Below are 20,471 nucleotides of genomic sequence, written 5' to 3'. Positions count from 1 at the left end.
CTAAATACTTGTACTGCTAAAGATATAGACTTTATTAGAAAAATAGTTGATAAAATATCTCAAGAAATCATATATTATGAACAACAATGAGGTTTGGTATCCTATTATATATATATACTAGCGTATGCCCGTGCCTAAAGGCGCGGTATAAATAATATTAAAATTAAAATGCAGTTATAAAAATATATTTAACAGACTGTACTCTACAATTCCAAACAAATCAAATATAAAAAAAAATTAAAATATCAAATAATGCACAGTAGCCAGTGCTCTGCAATTTAAAAGAAATTAAAACTTAAATGCACACCAGTTAGTGCTACTGCTGCTAATCAAATTATAACTACATAAGAACCAAGTTTGATTGACAAAAAATAAAAATAAATAAATAAAATAAAATAAAATCCCAATCAACAAATCCAATTGTATAATTGCATTGTGTCATGATCTAGAACCAAGTTTGACTTAAAGGCAACACCGCACCTCATTACCAAACTCTGGATACTAATCTTAAAATGCAAGCTCCCATAGAGAGAGTGAGAATATTTTACAAACATCAAGGGCATATTTATAATTTACCCTTTTTTAAGATTTTGTGAAAATTTGAGAATAGAGATTTAGAGGGCTGCAATCCATCACATTCTTACAGTATATTGGCATAGTTTTTAAATTTCTTTTGTTTGGAAACTGACCAATAACAATAGACGAAAAGATAATCAAGTGGTTTACTATTAAATCTAGGATTACATCTCTTTTTAAGACAGGTCCCTAGGTAATCAATGAATTTCAATCAAAGAAGATAGAGAAACAATTGATGGATATGAGTATCCTAACAATTGTTAAATGCAAAGCAAAGCACTAACCAACAAACTCAACTTCAGAGAAAGTTTCGAATGTGTAATGACTTCACATCAACCATCTCCTCATCCTTAAATTCCTCCCTGAAATATATTGAAAGCATTCCATCAATTAACCATAAAAAAATAATAATAATAATAAAAATAAATAAATAAAAACTGTATACAACAAATGTTAATGGTGTAGACAAATGCATAGTAATTGAAGGGGAACACTAACACACTGGGTATAATAATGTTTCCAATGCTAGATATTGATAATGTTAATGGTTTGTTGATAGCATTGGAAACAATATCAATATCTAGCTTGTAGTACTTCTCATTGACACCCATAACAAACATGGGAGCATCCTTACTTGGAGCAGAAATGACAACCTCCTTTGCACCACCCTGGTGATTAAAAAAAATCAAGAGCAATACTATCAACAAACCATGCCGTCATGAACATTTGCAAGCCAACAAAATAACAAACATTGCCCAATTGAGCATAACATGTCAAGTCAAAATTCATGAGTGGGGCATTGTACCAGCACAGGTATTTTAGCCAAAGAAGAAAACAGATTCAACATGCAACATTTCCATTTAAAAAAATAAAAGAACCAGAAATCAATATTGATGAAAGCAAGACAAATATATCTCTTCAACTATATCAGAGAAAGTATGCACACAAATCAAAATACCAATCCAGAAAGCAGAAAAATAAAGGCAAACCTTCAAGTGGGCAACAGCTTTGTCCTTATCAGTAAAAACTCCAATGGACTTAACAACATATTCAGCTCCAGCTTCACCCCATGGGATCTCCTCTAGGTTCCTAAATAAAATCAAAAAATAAATTATTAATAATCAAAGGGTGTCATTTTGAAAATAAAATGAAATATAAAGATAGCAAAATCAGCTTATAATACCTCATACCAAAGACTGCGACGGGTTTGTCACCAAAGAGAAGGGTCTTAGAATCCTGAACCTTAAGCTCATTTTTTTTCCATTGACCATGAACACTATCATACTTAAACATATAGGTCTGTACAACACAAAACCAAAATTAAGTTAGCTGAAGATGGATGTCCTAATGGATTTCATGGCCAAATGATACCTTGTGGCCACTGTAGCAGATATCAAGGTTCAAAAATCCCATTGTCCATGATAGAAAGTAAAAAAACCAAAAAGGATATGCATTGCAAAGGGAAATGCACCGTGCTTTGTTGTAGAAAGACTCATTTTAAGACATTTTCAAAAAGCCTCTTGCCTTATTATATAGATCGTGATAGTGTTGTGTCCCAACCTGTGATCTTTTTTTGTATTCAACTTTTTCATCTTTGGAGGTGGGGTCAAGTTTACCACCACCATCACAAACCGACGCACGTTCTTCAAATTTTTTTTTTTTTAGCCCAAAATAATGTCATTTTGGGATGTTACGGTTAAGATTATACCTAAACTGTTGGATCATCTCTTTAATAACATGCCCTGCTGTGATTAGAAGTATAGTAAAATCATAGCAGAGACTTGCACAACAAAGAATCAAAATCCATTTCATAGTTAATTTTGAAATTAGGATAAATTACACTAATCTCCCGTCAAGATTGAAATATATATATATATATATATATACAGTACACTCAATCCTCTTTTCATCAAAAAATCATTAATTGTACAAATGAAAAAATGATATCATCTTTGTGTTTTCATACCATTTGCATTAGTTTTGGTCTCTTTAACCTTATTAACAAAAAAGTCAATGTAATTATATCAAAACTGTGGGATTTGCTATATTTTCTTCAAACCACAATAGAGGTCAGTGTAATTTACCCTTGAAATTAAGATTGAGGTTGACTTGTCTATCTCATGGATGAGATTGACCAGTTTGTTCTTGAGTGAATCTTAATGAGGGTTCAAGGTGTTTCATCTTATTATCAAGTTGAGCTCAAAGAATTATTAAGCGTCAAAATAAAATAATATTTCACCTCATCAATCTCATCAACCAGACTTTAAGTATATGCACCATGACCATGATTTTCATTTTGAGTTCCATATTCATTTCCCTCACATAACTAAGCATGTAAAATAATTCAATTGTCACAAAGCTATTTCAAGATACAACATACATGCAACAAATATTCGGTAAGACACGGCTTCTACAAAGTGTTGCATGTTTTCAACTTGGATCAGCAAAAAATGAATTTCAATAGTTCCCGGATTACCTATTAAAAGAGGAAACGATTGGCATGAGAATTTTCTAAGATAGATTTTCAATTCTGAGATATAATTTTCATTTCACCACGGCAAGAGATGACCTTTCAAATTAAAGGTGAGGGATTAAAATGAGGAAAATCACTCACAGTCGTTCTCTTGCCAAGTTTAGGTATCAGCTGGAGCAACAAAATGCTCTTCTTCCTGCTTCTTGTGATCTATTAAGCAGTTTCATTCCCGCTGGCCTTGAAGGGGAAGCTTTTGCCAATCTCTTTGCTGCAAGAATTACTAAAAATAAGCACATAACATAAACCCTGCACGCAAACTTGACCCATGGACAACGATTGCCACACCAACACATTCAATACATGGAAACAACAGTATTAACAATGTTACATGGACACAGTTACAGATGCAGGTGTGGATGCAAATTTTAGATGTCAGAGCAATCAAAATTCTAATTAAAGGGTATGCTGACTTAGCAGAAAAGGGTCATATATTCATATTTTTAATTTATTTTGTAGGATAAAATGGTGTTTTATGAAAGATAAGAGCATAAAAAATAAATAAATAAAAAGAAGACATTTTACTCATTTTATAGCAATTAAGCAACAAAATATATCTATAATGACAGTTTTGAATACAATTATGTAAGAAGTGTTTGATGGAAAGTATCGAATACATATGGCACACCTTTATTCAAGTGTCAAGTGTTTGACACAGGGTATTTGATTTATTTTGAACAGTCCATTTAAGAGTATTAAAAAACCATCCATTCTATAGCCACTTCATTTATTAATTCAAAATAATGTAAAAAGATCTTCTTTGACTAATTTGCTGGTTGATAAGCAGTAGTACCAAATATAAATCCATGTGCATATGTGGAGAGAGAGGGAGAGAGAGAGAGAGAGAACACTCCTCATATCAGTCAAACAACTCATATCAGTCATAAAGAGATTTTGCAATGCATTTTCTATTTCATAAAGAGACTAAACATACCCTTAATGCCAAATGATAAGAGTTATAATCACCTATTTCATAAAAAAGCTCATTGACATTTTGTGCAGTTTTTGCAGAAGTCTTAAAGAAAAGCAATCCATTTTCTTTAGCATATTGCTTCCCAACCTGCAACATTAAGGATTTCAACAGGTGTCTACAGTAACCTAGCAAAAGTATCAACGTAAACATCATATCATGTATTAAAAAAAAAAAATTGTTATTGATTATCCGAGAGTTCTGTATGGTATCTGAGCATTCATAGTTTCAGGACCATCTGGTTTGCATTTCCTTTCACATCCATTTGTTGTTCTCATTTCCTTCTTCATGTGGCTGCTTCCACTGTATTTGCTACTTCTTTCTAACTCTCTTATGCTTTGTTGGGTTTCCATCTATGTTGCCATATAAGGGCGGGGAAATTTTAAATGAACTTCAAACTTATCAACTACCTAAGGAGATTTAATTGCCGAGTGATTCACCGACACCTAAAGTCTGAAACAAAATTATATATATTTGGTGAATATATAGATATGGTTTTTTTTTTTTTTTTTTATTTGTTATCTTTTATTGGAGTAAAAGTGTTGTGAAAATAGGTGAAATGGTTAGGAAGTGTTCTAATTTCAATGAAAAGTGTAATTGAATTCAAGAAAAAATATATTGAATTCAATAAATAGCGTATTATGTTTCTTTTTATATTTTTCATGTGCTTTAGTGGCACTTGTTAGTAAGAGACTCATAAATCTAAATAGTTACTTAAACAAAAACTTTCCTTTATAACATGAATATCATATACGGCAACCATAAACTCAACCTAAACATTTTTTTTTATATATTATATTTCTGAATATGCAGATTTATTAGAGGTGATGAACAAAAAGATAAGGAATAAGTGTGCGTATATGCTTTGCTAAAGAAACAACAGGAATTCACATGTAAATGAATAAAAGAAAATCCAAACTGAAATCAGTAAAAAATAAGAAAAAATAACACTTGCCCTCAATGAACACATTATCACTCTTAAAAAAAAAAAAAAAAAATGGATAAAGCAAACAGCTTATACATTTTCATTCATAAACCATTGATACATTTTCAACCATTGACACATTTTCAAAAACCCTTGTGTTGGCATTGAAACAAAAAAATAATGTTCATAAACACTCTTCATTATTTTTAAATAATTATCACTGATTTGCAACACATGAAATCACTACCTATAGTCTTCTTTAAAATATATGTAACTCAAAGAATCCAACCCCCTACAATATGTCATTCACAACTCAAATATACATAAATCTGCATTATAATATAAGGAAAGAGTAATTATACCAATTGAGCTAAACATAAAGCTTCAAAATCACTTGCTTTGATCTCTGTCTTCTTTTTTTTTTAAATATTTATTCTATGTCAATAACATAAAATGTACAATATGAATTCACTTTTCTCTTACCTAAAATTGAAGTGAATTCTGAAGTATACAACCGAAACCCTATAAACTGCTTGCAATCAGTCAGCAACTCAAATCTACATAAAGTACCCTTTTTTTTTAGCAGTATAATTAAAAAGAATTCTTTCTCCAAACACCAACCTTCCTTTTTAGCTCATTAACATAACAATTCTCCAAAAAAAATAATAATAAATAAAAGACAATGACCCAAAAATCAATACAACATTACAGCATACTCACTTTTATTATTCTTTTTTCAATCACAACTCAAATCTACATAATATGCATCATAATTATAACATACGGAAAGAGTAATAATACCAACTGAGCTAAACACAGAGCTCCAAAATCACTTGCTTTTTATATGCCAATAACATAAAATATACGACGCCCATTCATGTGAGTTCGAGGGTATCGAATCAAAACCCTAGTAACTCAAATCTACATAAAGCTTCCTTTTTTGTGCAGTATAATTAAAAAAATCAAAACATAAAGAATTCGATTCATTCTCAAAACACCAAACTTCCTTGTTCGCTCATTAACATAAAAATTCTCCATTGGAAAAAAAGAAAAGAAAAGGACAATGACCCAAAAATCAATACGACATTACAACTTCAACATAAATGCAGACTCACTCCAATTCTATGTCAATAACATAAAATGTACAATGCGATATGGCTTTCTGTAATCTAAAATTGAAGCGAGTTCAAGGGTATCGAATCAAAACCCTGGTAACTCAAATCTTAAAGCTTCCTTTTTTCCTTTCTTTTTTTTTTGTGCAGTATAATTAACAAAATCAAAACATAAAGAATTCAATTCATTCTCAAAACCCCAACCTTCCTTGTTAGCTCATTAACATAAGAATCTTCCATAAACAATAATAATAATAATAAAAAAACAATAACCCATAAATCAGTACGACATTACAACATTAACCCATAAATCAATATCAATATAAATGCCTACTACCTCCATTCTTCTTTTTTCAATCACAACACAAATCTAAATATACCAATGGAGATGAACATAGTGCTCCAGAACCACTTGTTTTGATCCTAGTTGTCTTGGTTTTGTTTTATAATTCTATGTCAATAACATAAAATAAAATGTACAATTCGAATTGGCTTTCTTGAGATTAATAAAAAAAAATTGAAGCCAGTTCTAGGGTATCGGAATCGAAACCCGAGAAAACGCTCGGAAGCGAACATAGTATTCATTTTTATTTTTATTTTTATTTTTCACTCATAAAATTAAAAAAAAAATGATTACCCGATTCTTTATCCCAAATAGAGAGAGATGTATCTGTGAAACAGGTTAAAATAAAATTCTAAAGCAAAAACATTAACAGAGAGAGAGATGTATCTGTGAGAGATGTATCTGTGAAACATGTTAAAATTCTAAACCAAATAGAGAGAGAGATGTATTTGCTTGGAGAGAGAGAGAGAGAGAGCAGACCTCAGAAGATTCAGAGGGCTTGTGGGAATTGGGTTTCCAGAAACCGATTCCACCGAATCGACTCGCTGCCTCCTTCACAGACTCGAAAGGCGCTGACGTGTCGATTTCAGCCCTTATCTTCATCTTCTTCCCCGAACCCAGTTCAGCTTCGCTCTGTCTGAGTCCAATTTCGACACTTTTTGCTTCACTCCCAAGTGAATCTGTCTCAAGTGTTTCCGAAACAAATTGGGTAAAGCAATCTGAGTCCTCAGCAGCCATTGAAACCTCAATCCAAAACCTAAAACTTGTGGATAATGAACAATGATTATCCCAAACAGAGAGAGATGTATCTGTGAAAGAGAGATGTATCTCACATACAGAGAGGGAGAGGGAGAGGGAGAGGGAGATAGAAAGGGAAAGTGGGGAGGCAGACGTGGGTAGGTGATGATGCATAGGGAGAGAAGTCTTGGGCGGGAGATCTATTGATCTCAACCGTTAATATATTCTTAGAGTTGATCTCAACCATTGGATCAAAATGTATCTCACATACATTTTGATACATTTTTCAAAAACTTTTGTGCTTTATTATATAGATATATATATATTAATTTCCACATCATCGCAACATCATTTGGGCAAAGTTGAGAAACAATAGTTTCGACCTACCGAGCATTAATTTAGTATATTTATTCTCATATTATATATATATATATATATATATATTATTTTATGTTGTTTTAATTGTAGTTTTAAGAACAACGGCTTTAGATTGTAGGAACTATTGTGAGCAACTTAGAGGCATATGATCACAATGCTAGACAAAATGATTTAGAGTAAAAGCAGTTTTAGATTGCTAGTCTAGCTATAAAATTAATAGAATAATTAGCACTATTATTATAATAGTAATGATGATAAACAATAATATATGTAGACAAAAGGTAATAGTGGAGAAATATAGCAGTGAGATTTTGGGAGTTGCGTTGTTATTGTCTTAAAATTCCTTTTCTCCCCTCGTAAAGGTACAATCGGAGTGAAGCAGGCCCAAGATAAAACTCATGTTACTGACAGCGTTCCTCATCTAATATTCATGACCACTAGAAAGCTTTAATCATGTCACGAACTAGAGTTATCCAAAATATTAATATAAAATATGAATAACTCTCTCCATTTCTCGCACCATTTTTTCTATCTCTTCTTGTGTCTCTTAACCTCTAGAAAACCTTTAGAAATTTATAAGATTCTTCGCAACATATGTAATCAAATATAATTACATTCAACTGAACAATGAAATGAGAATGAATATTTTATTTCATTCAATCTTATATTCTATTTTTATTATCATTACATTCTCATTTCATTTAATTTCATCATACCATACACGCTGAAAATGTTTTGTTATTTACATTTAAACTTTCACTAACACTATGATTTTACAAGATTGTAATATTCTATATGTTTTTAATCAAAATTTTAAAAACTCATTAATGTAATAAAAAAATCTTTCTTTCCAAAATGTAATATTACATTTTATTAATATAAACATTTGAAAGATGGGCTAGTGTGTTTATATCCTGCTAACGTATTTAAAATTAAGCTAGAAATATGTTTATTACTAAATGTTTAATATAGTTTTATTTTAATGTAAATTTTATATCTCGATAAAAAAAATATCTTTCTTTATTTAATAATAAAAAAATTAATTACTACTAATTATCAATTATATAAAAACAATGACCACTATAAATTTATTGCTTGAATTTTATTTATTTGTTTTTATCAAATATATTCAAGTCCAATCAACTTTAAAAAAAAAATTTGTGAGTTAAATTACGAAAAATGTTCATTCCTAGAAAAAATAATAAAATAAAAAATAAAAAACGAAAAATGTACTAAACCATGTATTTAGTTTTGAATTTTATTATAACATATTTCTCCTTAGCATTATGCTTACTTAAGTTAAGTTTAGCTATAATTTTTTTATTTTTAAATTGTTTTTAAATATAACGCAGGGCATGACCTATTTTAAGTTAGATTAGACACATACGGAGTCCCCACTTAGTTAGATTAGACATCCAAATTGGAGGGTAATGAGATGCACCACTCTTCATCACTAGCAAAAATCAATTGGGGGTAATGGTGAATTGTTTTTTATACAACTTGAACTTTACACAAATTTAGCAGGTTATAGTAGGTTATTTTTCCGATGTGAATCTAAATATGATATGAGTCAATAACATAAATAATTAGTTGCACATTTTAATATTATTTGCACTAAGTGGTGCTATGACATTTTTAATCTTTTTTGTAACTCCATCTAGTTGAATAAAAACAAAATTATGTATAATAAGAATATTTTTCTTTTCCATTTAATATACGTATTTTTCATTAACTATCTTAGAGCTCTAGTAATAAAATATAATAATAGGGTATATTTTTTCAAATTAGGAAAATGGAATTAAGTTGAAACCAAGCATTTTATGAATAGTTTCATTTAATAGAGATTAGTTTAATGAAATTTAACTTGTAAAAAAAAAAAATTAATCTCGCTATACACTTGTTAATTTAACTAAGAGTGATTTTTTGACATGATATATCAACTGGACATGAATTAAAAATGAGACAATATCATATTATGAAGAATAAATAAATAAAGTTAGTATTAAGATAATTTTAACATAAATTCGAGATAATACAACACAATGCCCCCCTTAATTAGGGCCCTAAATTTTGTTAAACTTTAGGGTCCGAAGTGACCGCCATTAATGCTTCTCCCAAACACCGGCCTTGTTTAGTTATAATATATATGTATATATATATATATATATATATATATATATTCATAAGAGAATAATTATAAATATAAAAAATTATTACATCAAATAAAATATTAACCCAAAATCATCAAACTTAACAAGCAATCATTATGCCCAAACCCAACAACCAATAATTACTACACAGGAAATCTTATGGGGTGCATACTATATGCATTCTATCACAAAAATATGTAATCTCAATACAAATTGACATAATAAAATATTTAAAATTTTGTAATAGATGTAAAAGTTTGTGACTTACTTATGACATTTTTCGTAATGGAAATTAGTGACGAAATTTTTCACTTTATGATTGATATTACAAATTTAATGGCAAAATTACATATTTTGTAATATGGTGCATATGGTATGCACCCCTAAAGGTGTGCAAACCATAGCATTTCCCTTATTACATACAACCCCATAATAGAAGAGAAATAACAACTACCACAAGGATATCAAATTCTTTCATAAGAGTTGAACCTGAGAGCCCACATCACAAAATGGTACGATACAACCACTAGGTCAAAGATCCTGATTTAATTGTAGTTTGGTTGAGAGGTTCAATGATTCAATTTTGTTCTTAAAATTTTGAAATGGATTTAGTTTCTCTCAAGTTGGTCATCAACTTGAGAGTGTTTTAGGTTGGTAGGCCCATTTGAGAACCAATTTCAGTAATCCGAACCGTTCACCCTTTAAGACTTGTTGAGTAAAATATGCATATAAAAAATCAAGATATACTTGAATCATTTGTATTATAAAAAATGAATAACTACTTAAAATTATATATATCGTCCATTTTATTAAAATAAATATGATTTAATCATATAGCTATCAATATCCTAAAAAATAAATAATTCGAATCACCAAAATTAATTCTAAAATGGATCTATCAAGTTCAAACACTCTCTCAAGTTGAGATGAAAATTTAAGAGAAACCAAATCTGGATGGAATCATAAATATTAGTTTGAATATTGATTCACCTAAAAAATTGAGCCAAATTGATTTCACAACATAGGAAATTCTATGATACACACCCCTTCAAGGGTGTGTACTATATGCACCCTATTATAAATTGAAATAATTTTATCACAAAATTTTGTAATATCATAAATTGATGTAACCAAAAATGTCGTAACTAATCCACGAACTTTTGTTATATGAAATACAAAATTTTGGACGTTTTGTTACTTTAATATGTGGCAAGGTTACTCATTTTGTGATTGATATTATGAAATTTTGTTATAAAATTATGCCAATTATGATTGGGTGTATATAATACACACCCTTAAAGGGGTGTGTAATATAAGATTTCTCCCAGAACATCCTAATTTTAGCTAATCTTTTCTTTATCTGGACAAATCCTAGAATAAAAAAAGCGTTTTAATATGAGGTAGGCGGAGATTCCTAGCGCCATGGAAAAAGGCATTAAGGCATGAATCAGACACACGAAGAATAAAAATCTATGGTGGCTAAAAAGAAGTAATTCGCATTGGAATCAATGTCATTTCGCTGAATTAAGAATCAAGGTATCCCAAGCAATTGGGGGTGAGGGAGGTGGCCTGGAATCACATAACTACACGCTTTGGATTCAAATTCCTAGTGTCTAAGAGAGGAAGTCTACCTATGGTTTCAATCAATAATATAGTCAATTTTATTAAGTAATTGAGAGATAATAAATGATTCTTTTGGAATTAGAAAGTGGTAATTTGATACTTTTTGCTCTCGTTTCTCTTTATTGATATATTTCCATATGTAAAGTATATCGTTTTTGTCAATAAAATTTTTCTCTTCAACTAATAAAAAAAAAATTCATAAATGATCTTTTTATAAGAAATTATTCAGTACTCTTAGATTAATGTATGATTTCATTTACTAATTGACACCTTTTACATCGTTTCAAATGATGAATCATATGGTTTAAACTAATAACGAAAAAGAGTTATGATATACCTGTTGGAAAAATGGTTTTTTTTTTGGTGACTTTAATTAAAGATTAAAGTGAGTCCTAATCATCTATTGTGAATGGCCAAAAACCATTGAGATTTGAATGAAAAATTACCTCATGAAGTTAGCTTCATGGAAAAAAGGTAATGAAGTTTGTAACTCCTGCATTAATGGGGTTTGTAACTCCTACATTAATGGGGTTTGTAACTCCTGCCTTTATTGCAGAGGTTAATGGTGCATTATGAACAGCCATAAAGGCTGGAGGCTCTTCCTCTCTTCCCTATACATGTATAAATTGAGACCCTCCTGTCAAGTTTCAAACAAAGAAATTTTTACTTCCATTTCACAAGTCAGTTTGCCTGGAAGTTCCTACAGTGAGAGAGTGCTACCATTGTTTTGTTCGCTAAGCTAGACAGAGAGTGCTTCTGCCGTAGCTGGTTTTGACCGTCGTATCCTGGGAGATAAACGTCGGGATTCCTTAAGCACTCGACCAGTGAGGCGGCGAAATTTGTTTTAAGGAAACTGCTTCCGTGCAGGCTTCGGTTTCGTCTCTTTACCTTTTTATTATTTTGTGTATTTCTGTTGAAATTTAGTTGTAATTATTAGTATGTGTTCTTAGTATATATTTAATTTGATTTCTTCATAAATCTATTTATTTAATTTCAAAATTTGAACAACAATACCAACACACAAAAAAAAGTACACATAAAATTTGTACAAAATGATGTGCTAGATAAATATTTATTCATTTCAAACTAAAAAAAAAAATCATAAAGTGACTCATTATATTCAAAATGTAGAATTTCTTATGCAAATTTTGTTTATAAATTGTTTTTTAACTGTTAACTTGAAATATCACTTAGACTTACTACAACGACACCCAATAACTTTTTCTTACAGAATATATTTTATAATTTTTCATTTCTCAAAAATATCACATAAGTAACATCGCAAAATATTATGTGACAAGGAATAAATTTCCTTGATGGAGAGAGACACTAGTGGGAAGTCTACGGTGAAGCCCATTTTTGTTCACGTGCATTGTGGGTGTCCCCTTGTGAATTCAACTGGGATGGAAACACATATTATACACAAAAGAAGCTCATGGTCAGGTCTCGTTCTTCTTTGCTATATTGGTTGCAGTTGTGGCGTACACACCACTTAAACCAACCAGAATATCGCCATGTCATAAATATTGTTTAAAGTTTGTCATTTTGGATTGCAAACAATAGTCAGCTCCACCACCCACTCTCACTCTTAGAACTTCCCCAAGTTAAGGATGGTGATGGAAATCTACCATGGCAAAACTCCCCATCTACCTCCTATTCAATTATTAATCATTGGTGCTTGTGATTCCAACTTAAATCAACCACAAAATTAATAATCAACTTAATAAATTATGTATAGAATCTATAGAATCTGTATAAATTAATAATCAACTTAAACAAGATTGGAATAGAAAGTATGTCTAGAATCTAATAATGTGATAGTGCTATGTATATAATTAATAATCAACTTAGGTGGTGTTTGTTTTGAGGGATTGACAGGTGGGATTGGTCTGTTGTTTGGTTCAAAAATTTTGCACCGGATTATTAGTGTCAAATCCATTGGACTAATGTGTTCCATGAGGAGGGGGCGGGGAGTGGGACACAAATGAAGGGATAAGGGGGGACATAAGAATAGGTGGTGAAATAACCATTTTGACCCTCTACTATTTAATTATGTATTGTATTTAGTAAAATTCAATAAAATTTAAATGTCTCAATTTAAAAATAAAATAATTTTATTTAATTTTTATTGATGTTTTTATTTATTTAATTTTTTAAAATAATTTTTTATAGATATTTTATTGATGTTTTATTTTAAAATTTCGTTTATATTTCATTTTATTTCATTATGTAATTATTATTATTTTTTAAAATAAATTTATTTAAAATTTTAATTAAAAAATAACATATATTTTTATTGATATTTTATTTATTTAATTTTTAAAAAATAAATTTATTTAATTGTGTAAAAAATAAATAAAATAAATTTTTATTTAATCTAATTACAAATAATTAAAATTTTAAAGATATGTTTAATATTGTTATTGCTTAGTAAATAATTGAAAAGGGTAAAATAGTTATTTGAACATTTATCCTCTTCCATAATATTCCAAACAAACATAGGATTCATATGAATCCTATCCAACTAAGTAGTCGTTTCCTGACATTTAATCTCATGACTAAATAAACATACGATATAAATCTAGTCCAACCAAATAATTCAGATCTCATGACTAAATAAACATAGGATATAAATCTAGTTCAACCAAATAATTCAGGGATAATGTATCCCAGAACTAACACTCCGGTGGATTCCAATCCTCCTTATCCAGTCCGTCCAAATAAACACACCCTTAATAGATTCTTTGTTTTAAAGGCCAATTATACTGCCATATTATTTTGTACAAACTTGTTATATGTTTTTTTTCTATTTTTATAACGTAAATCAACCATAAAATTTACTAATAATTATAAGACACCAATCAACGGGCCTTTTCTTTCACTAAAATTGAGGAAGGCATGGGATGAAGTCTCATCTTTTTGATTTTTTAAAATTGTCTTATAGAAGTTTTATGGGCATTTATGTTGTTAATTTTTTGTTTTTTTCAAATCTCTCAACGTTTATTTTCTTTCAAATTCATTTCAATTTTTAAATTTTGAAATTCAAATTTGCAATTTACAATCTTATTTGTTTGAAACAAAACAATTATATGCGTATACACAGCGTGTGCCATCAGATCTACTATGAATAAATGAAGTCTCTTATTCCATATATAAAAATAGTAGAAATACTAAATAATCTATTAAAAAAATTATGACCACTCATTTGAGTGGTTGAACTCCAAATAGCTTTTAGTGGGCCATTTTCCAGCCTTTTTTTCTTTTCTTTTTTTTTTTTTTTTTGGGTATATTAGTCAAGTGCATATATATATATATATATATTGGTGAATAAGTTATAAAAGTTGTTATTTTTTAAGTTTGACTTATTTATTTAATCAATTGAATTTGAGTTAAATTTAACCAGTTAAATTCATTTAACAGCTCTATTTTCTTTTATTTTACAATTTGTTGAATTTGTTTTATATTTGTAGTTATACATTAAACTTGGTTGAGTAATTTTATTTCTCTAATTTGTTTTTACATTTGTTGGATTTGTTAAATAGTTTGATTCCTTTTATGATTACTATTTCTTGCATTTGTCGGATATATTGAGTTTGTTGTATGTTTGTAACTTTTTTTCACATTGTCATTTCGTAGTTTGAATGTTCAATTCGATCTAATTATCATACTGATGAACCCCAATAAATAAATAAATAAAGTAAAAAATACAGACACTGCTGGGTACCTTCTTTTTCACTGCCTCGTCATTGTTGTAAACAATAATGATAGAGATCACTAATTTTGGAGTTCTAAAAAGATCATTAAAGACATGACACTCAATAAAAAAAGAAAAAAATAATAATACCAAAGCCAAAACATCAAATCATTTATGATGAGACCCACTACCACATTATTAATGATAGTACTAATTAGTCCTCTCACTACTTTTGTCACTGCTGTGCTTCACGCACAGCAGTGACTGTGGTGCCTCCATTTGAGGTGTATTATGGCCTTATTTTTATGATCCAAACTGTTCATTTGTAGGGTTTGTTGAGTACTTCATGCCTACCAAAAATCATATTAATCGGATATCAAAAACTATATGATCGAATTGCATATTATTTATGTTATTTCTCAAAATAAAACTTATTAGTTATTTTTTTAGTTGTCGATCATATAGTTGTTGATATCCGATTAATATGATTTTTGGTAGGCATGAAGTACTCAACAAACCCTACAAATTGGACGATTTGAATCATAAAAATAAAAGCATAATACACCTCAAATGAAAGCACCACAATCCCACTAACTTTTCCTTGTTGTAAATTGTCTTGCAAGCTAGTACTGTAATGGGATATAAAGTTGACTCACATTTTCATATTTCTATTGGTTATTTGACAAATCTAGCTTCATTTACAGCTGCGTAAGCCCACCAACAATTTCATATTTTTATTATTTTATTATTTTTTTGGGTGTGGAGTTCAAAAGCCATAGAGGCTCTGACTCTGTTAGAAGCTAATGGTGATGGCATTTTGGTGACAAACAAACTATTATCCAACAATGACCACTTAACCATTGGAAAATATTAATATTATTATTATGAAACATTATGGCTATTGTTGGACGACAAATGGTGATGCAGCATATAATTAGGAATATGGTGTGGGATCTCTCTAGTTGAATTTGAGGTGTCAATGCATTTCCTTAGACTCATCTTAGAATTTATTTTAATGATTTTGACTATCCATCTTGTAAGATTTATTGAAGAAAACATTTATATGCGATAAGATATCAATAGTCACATAATCAGAGTATATTCACTATAATATATAAGAATTTTAGATATCAAATTTTTTATCATTAAAGTAAAAAATTTATTGCAAAGAAGATTATGAAACTCATTTCAGTCATTTTGTGAATTATCATGAAAGATCTTTTTAAAAAGTTTCAAATAGAAAAAAAACAGACCTTAGCAATAAAATTTTAAAAGATCGCTAATAAATGCATTTCTACGGACAAAATCACCTTGTGCCAAATGGCTTTACGTTTTGAGATGAAAATTTTGATCATAAAAATATAGTAATTTATTGTTAAATCTACAGTTTCGTTGTTAAAAATACAATGATACTTTTAGCAACTAAGGATTTTTATCTTACATTTTTTATTCTAAAACCTTAATTTGTTGCAGTAATTTTACTTAGTAGAATAGACGACACTTTATATTTTAAAAATAAGTATGATTTGATCACGTAAGTATCAATATTTAATCAATTAATTTTTTTATTAATAATTTATTTAATAATCTTCATAAAATAACAACTTAGATCATTGAAAGGTGATGTTACGAGCCTCATAAAAAGCTCTTCCAACCCCGTGTGAAACTGTCAAGTGCGAATTGCAGCATTGCACCACTCACCTTATTTCCTCTTTATTTACTATTTTGGGTGAATGTTTTAGCTTTGTTCATGACAACACAACTTCTTTTCTTTATTGCCTGCATTTGATTATAAAACTAAGTACGGATCTCAATTTAATCAATAAGCATTATCACTTATAATATAATATTATTATAATAATCACATTTACATTGTTATTTTTACTTTGTGATAACTAATAAATTTGACTAGTGAGACCCGATCAACTAATACAATAGTAACATATGAAATAATAAACAAAATAAGATATATAAATGAAATTTTTATGACATTAATCCATCCAAAAATAGTTTGGCGACATTATGTAAAGTATTAATCATCATCAAGAACTAACTTTTTAGGTGAGAGAGAGAGCGAGAGAGAGAGAGAGAGAGAGAGAGAGAGAGAGTGGATTAGTGCAATCCTAATATACCAATGAGCAATGACCTCAGGCAGACAAATGGCCACCTGATAAGTGGAGGACATGATGCTATCCTCGTGGCAGTAAACCATTTTGCCTTGTTAATAGCTTTAATTATAATTTGTCTTATGTTTTCATAAAGACTAAAAATTTAGCTAGCATCAAAATTATAATTTGTCTTATGTTATAAGATTTACGTAAAAATGAATTAGAATTCCTTTGTGATATTAAATTTAAGCTTAATATTAGATTTATGCCGACTTGTCTTTCACCTAATCATTACAAATTATCTTAGTCTATTCGCAACTTATATGAATCATTTGACTTATTTATTTATTAAATTAGTAAATAGATATTTGTAAGTATTTTTTTATAATAATTAAAAATTTTGAACTTAGTTTAAAAAAAAACTATATATTTATATTTATTAAATGAATAGTTATATATATATATATATATATTTATGGATGAAAAAATTATCTAAGATAGAGCTACCCTAAATTGTAGGTCATATTCTAGTCTTAATAAATTTAAATTTTATCAGAGCTTATCAATTTGTGACTGATATGAGCTAATTTGTAAAGTTTTAATATTGGATTAAACAGTAAAAGTGGCCAAGAAAATTTCTTTCAAGTCAATTTTTTTATCAATAATTCTTGATTGAAGCCTAATCCTTGGAGAATCGTCTAGTTCATGTCCAATCCATGAGTTAGTAGACCCACCTATTTATTTAATTTTTAATTAGTAAATATATATATATATATTTTAAAATTACAACAAAAATAGGAAATATGTACATATTTGTTTGGTATATTTATTAACAATTTTAAAATTAATTAAGAAATTATGTAGTTATTCTTAAAAGAATAAATTACATTGGTAGTCCCTATATTTTAACTCTTGTGTTATTTTTGCACTTTCAATTTTAATTTGCTCAATTTTGACCATGAATTTATAATTTTGTCTCAATTTGGTCCAATTGTTATAATTGTTAGTGTTTTTTTATTTATTTATTAAAAATACATACATGAGTAGCATCTGTTATAATTTTATAGACAAAATTATAAATTTGTTCAACTTAGTAAGTTAATGTCAACCAACTCAATAATTATTTTCTTTTAAAAACCGTACCGGACACTATCAATTGAACCAAATTTATACATAATCTAAAATTTATGGTCAAAATCAAGCTAATTAAAATTACAGAGACCAAATTGACACAAGAGACAAAATGCGGGGACTATCGATATAATTTGCTTTTCTTAAGATATGTCTAATATTGATGGTATCAATATTAAGATATATTTATATCTGAAAAACTATTTAAGAGTAGATTAGACTAGAACTTGAATAAAAAATTGATGGCTTATTAAAAATATTTAATAATCATAAATTTAATTTTGATCAATTTTCCATTTAATTTTTTTCATAATAGAATTAGGTTGTTTGATAATTATAATTTATAACTCCAATTTTTATTTGTATTTTTTTTAAATATTTTAAAATTATATGTAATTATAATTTCTTTTGAACTTTCCTTTTCAATCTCAAATTAGCTATAACTTGAATTATATATAATTTATTTTTAACTTATCATCTACAAAAACCAACAATGAACATAATTATTTTTTGAACATTGTAAAAAATAAATAAAGAAATATATTATCAATAATAATAATAACAAAATATATTATTATTTATCATGTGACATCTTACCACTACATTGATAATAGGCATTAATAATAAAACATCTTACAATAATACAGTAATAATATATCAGATGATAAGTAACATGTGATCACAATAATTTTTTATAGTTATACAAAAGTACCTAAATGATATATAAAAAAATAATATATGATCCATATTCAATTTTTATATAGTAAAATTCACACTTAATTTCAACCACACATTAGTTTTCTAAATCAATTCATCCTCCAAACTATCTACTATTCTTTTAAGTAATATTCACATTTTCAAAACTCACTCAAACAATACTCTAACCGAGTTCATCATCATCCTTATTGTTGTTATGCTCACCACCTCCACTAACCACAATGCAACTCCGGTTTAGTTTTTTATCTTTGCAAATTTAAAAAAACAATGTTGAGAAAATAAGAAGGTACTGTTTGAGTTTTAAAGAGTTAAAAATAAAAAATAAAAAAAAACATGTGTGAATTTATTTTTTCTTATTCCATATATGGGTGATAATTTTTTTTTTTTATATCTATAAATTATAGAACAGTGTTCATTATTTAAAATTTTATTTATTGATGGGCAAGTCAATTAAATGTTTTCAATATTTTACAAATAAAAAATTTGAAAATTTTGTTTAAGAAATTTAAACAAATGGCCAACTTATAAAGTACAATATAAGATGCCCTATTCTATTAAAAAACTCATAGCTGTATTATCAATTTACATATATCAAAAATAATAATAACAACAATATAAAAAATACACAAACATCCAACAGAAAAATAAAAATAAAACTTCAAATTAAATCCCAAACAAAGATGGTTAAATATATATATATATATATATTATCAATTTAGTTGGAAAAAAAAAAGTCATATAGGGAGGAGAAAAAAAAATACTCACACGAAAATAAAAATTTACAAAAAAAAAAAAAAAAACTTGAAATAAGTTTGGACTATTGATAAAGAGAGAGACTAATCTTTTCATCATTATATTTGGAGAAGAGTTGGTCGAGCTAGAAAAAAAAAAAAATCAAATATTGGCTATTCTAAAGGAAGAATTGTATTGAATTTTTTAATTTGATTGAATTTTTCAAATTTTAGGATTTATATTATTTTCGGAAAAGATGAGGGTGACTTACTATATTATTTTGAATTTTAAAATTCTAAATCATAGATAATTAGTGCCTTTATTATTTCTTTATTTGAATTGTTTTGGTCAATATTATTTTTTTTAAAAAAAAGTGAGGGTGACTAATCATATTGTTTTGAATTTTAAAATTCAAAATCATAGATAATTAGAACCTTTTTTTGTTTTTGGTTTTTTGACTTAAGGAACTAACCAATAGATTTTTTTTTTATTTCTTTAAAAATTAACAAATTAACAAAATTAGTTTGGGTGTTTGGAGCTCTCACAATTAATGTTTTGAATTGTTTTGATCAATATTATTTTTGAAAAAAGTGAGGGTGACTAATCATATTGTTTTGAATTTTAAAATTCAAAATCATAGATAATTAGAGCATTTTTTTGTTTTTGGTTTTTTGACTTAAGGAACTAACCAATAGATTTTTTTTTTATTTCTTTAAAAATTAACAAATTAACAAAATTAGTTTG

At 28.2% G+C, this 20,471-nt stretch overlaps 1 protein-coding gene across 5 annotated transcripts; it reads right to left on the bottom strand.

Annotated features, from left to right (window-relative positions):
- Positions 1-613: 613 nt before the first annotated feature.
- Positions 614-7,278, bottom strand: LOC114304041 (glyceraldehyde-3-phosphate dehydrogenase, cytosolic-like). 5 transcript variants are annotated; one of them, XM_082873786.1, is made up of 7 exons: positions 6,937-7,278; positions 4,073-4,166; positions 3,191-3,317; positions 1,760-1,875; positions 1,566-1,665; positions 1,075-1,244; positions 614-938 (listed from the first exon to the last, which is right to left on the bottom strand). In XM_082873786.1, the coding sequence occupies exons 4-7, from the start codon at positions 1,867-1,869 to the stop codon at positions 875-877; spliced, it is 444 nt and encodes a 147-aa protein (XP_082729912.1). In that variant the 5' UTR covers positions 1,870-1,875; positions 3,191-3,317; positions 4,073-4,166; positions 6,937-7,278; the 3' UTR covers positions 614-874. The 5 variants fall into 5 exon arrangements, with proteins under 5 accessions (XP_082729912.1, XP_082729914.1, XP_082729915.1 ...); XM_082873788.1 differs by having other exon boundaries at positions 1,079-1,244; XM_082873789.1 differs by having other exon boundaries at positions 1,211-1,244.
- Between the last annotated feature and the right edge of the window lie 13,193 nt (positions 7,279-20,471).

This window comes from Camellia sinensis, chromosome 6 (assembly GCF_055761805.1).
Source record: "Camellia sinensis isolate YWXY chromosome 6, ASM5576180v1, whole genome shotgun sequence".
Classification (NCBI taxonomy): domain Eukaryota; kingdom Viridiplantae; phylum Streptophyta; class Magnoliopsida; order Ericales; family Theaceae; genus Camellia; species Camellia sinensis.
This window is presented reverse-complemented; position numbering and strand designations above follow the sequence as displayed.

Coding starts and splice junctions, on each gene's coding strand:
- LOC114304041 (XM_082873784.1), bottom strand. CDS start 7,194: ATGGCTGCTGAGGACTCAGATTGCTTTACCCAATTTGTTTCGGAAACA. Junction 4,167..6,936: donor AGCCCTCTGAATCTTCTGAG/GTCTGCTCTCTC, acceptor TTAATGTTGCAG/GTTGGGAAGCAATATGCTAA. Junction 3,318..4,072: donor TGAGCTTTTTTATGAAATAG/GTGATTATAACT, acceptor TAATTCTTGCAG/CAAAGAGATTGGCAAAAGCT.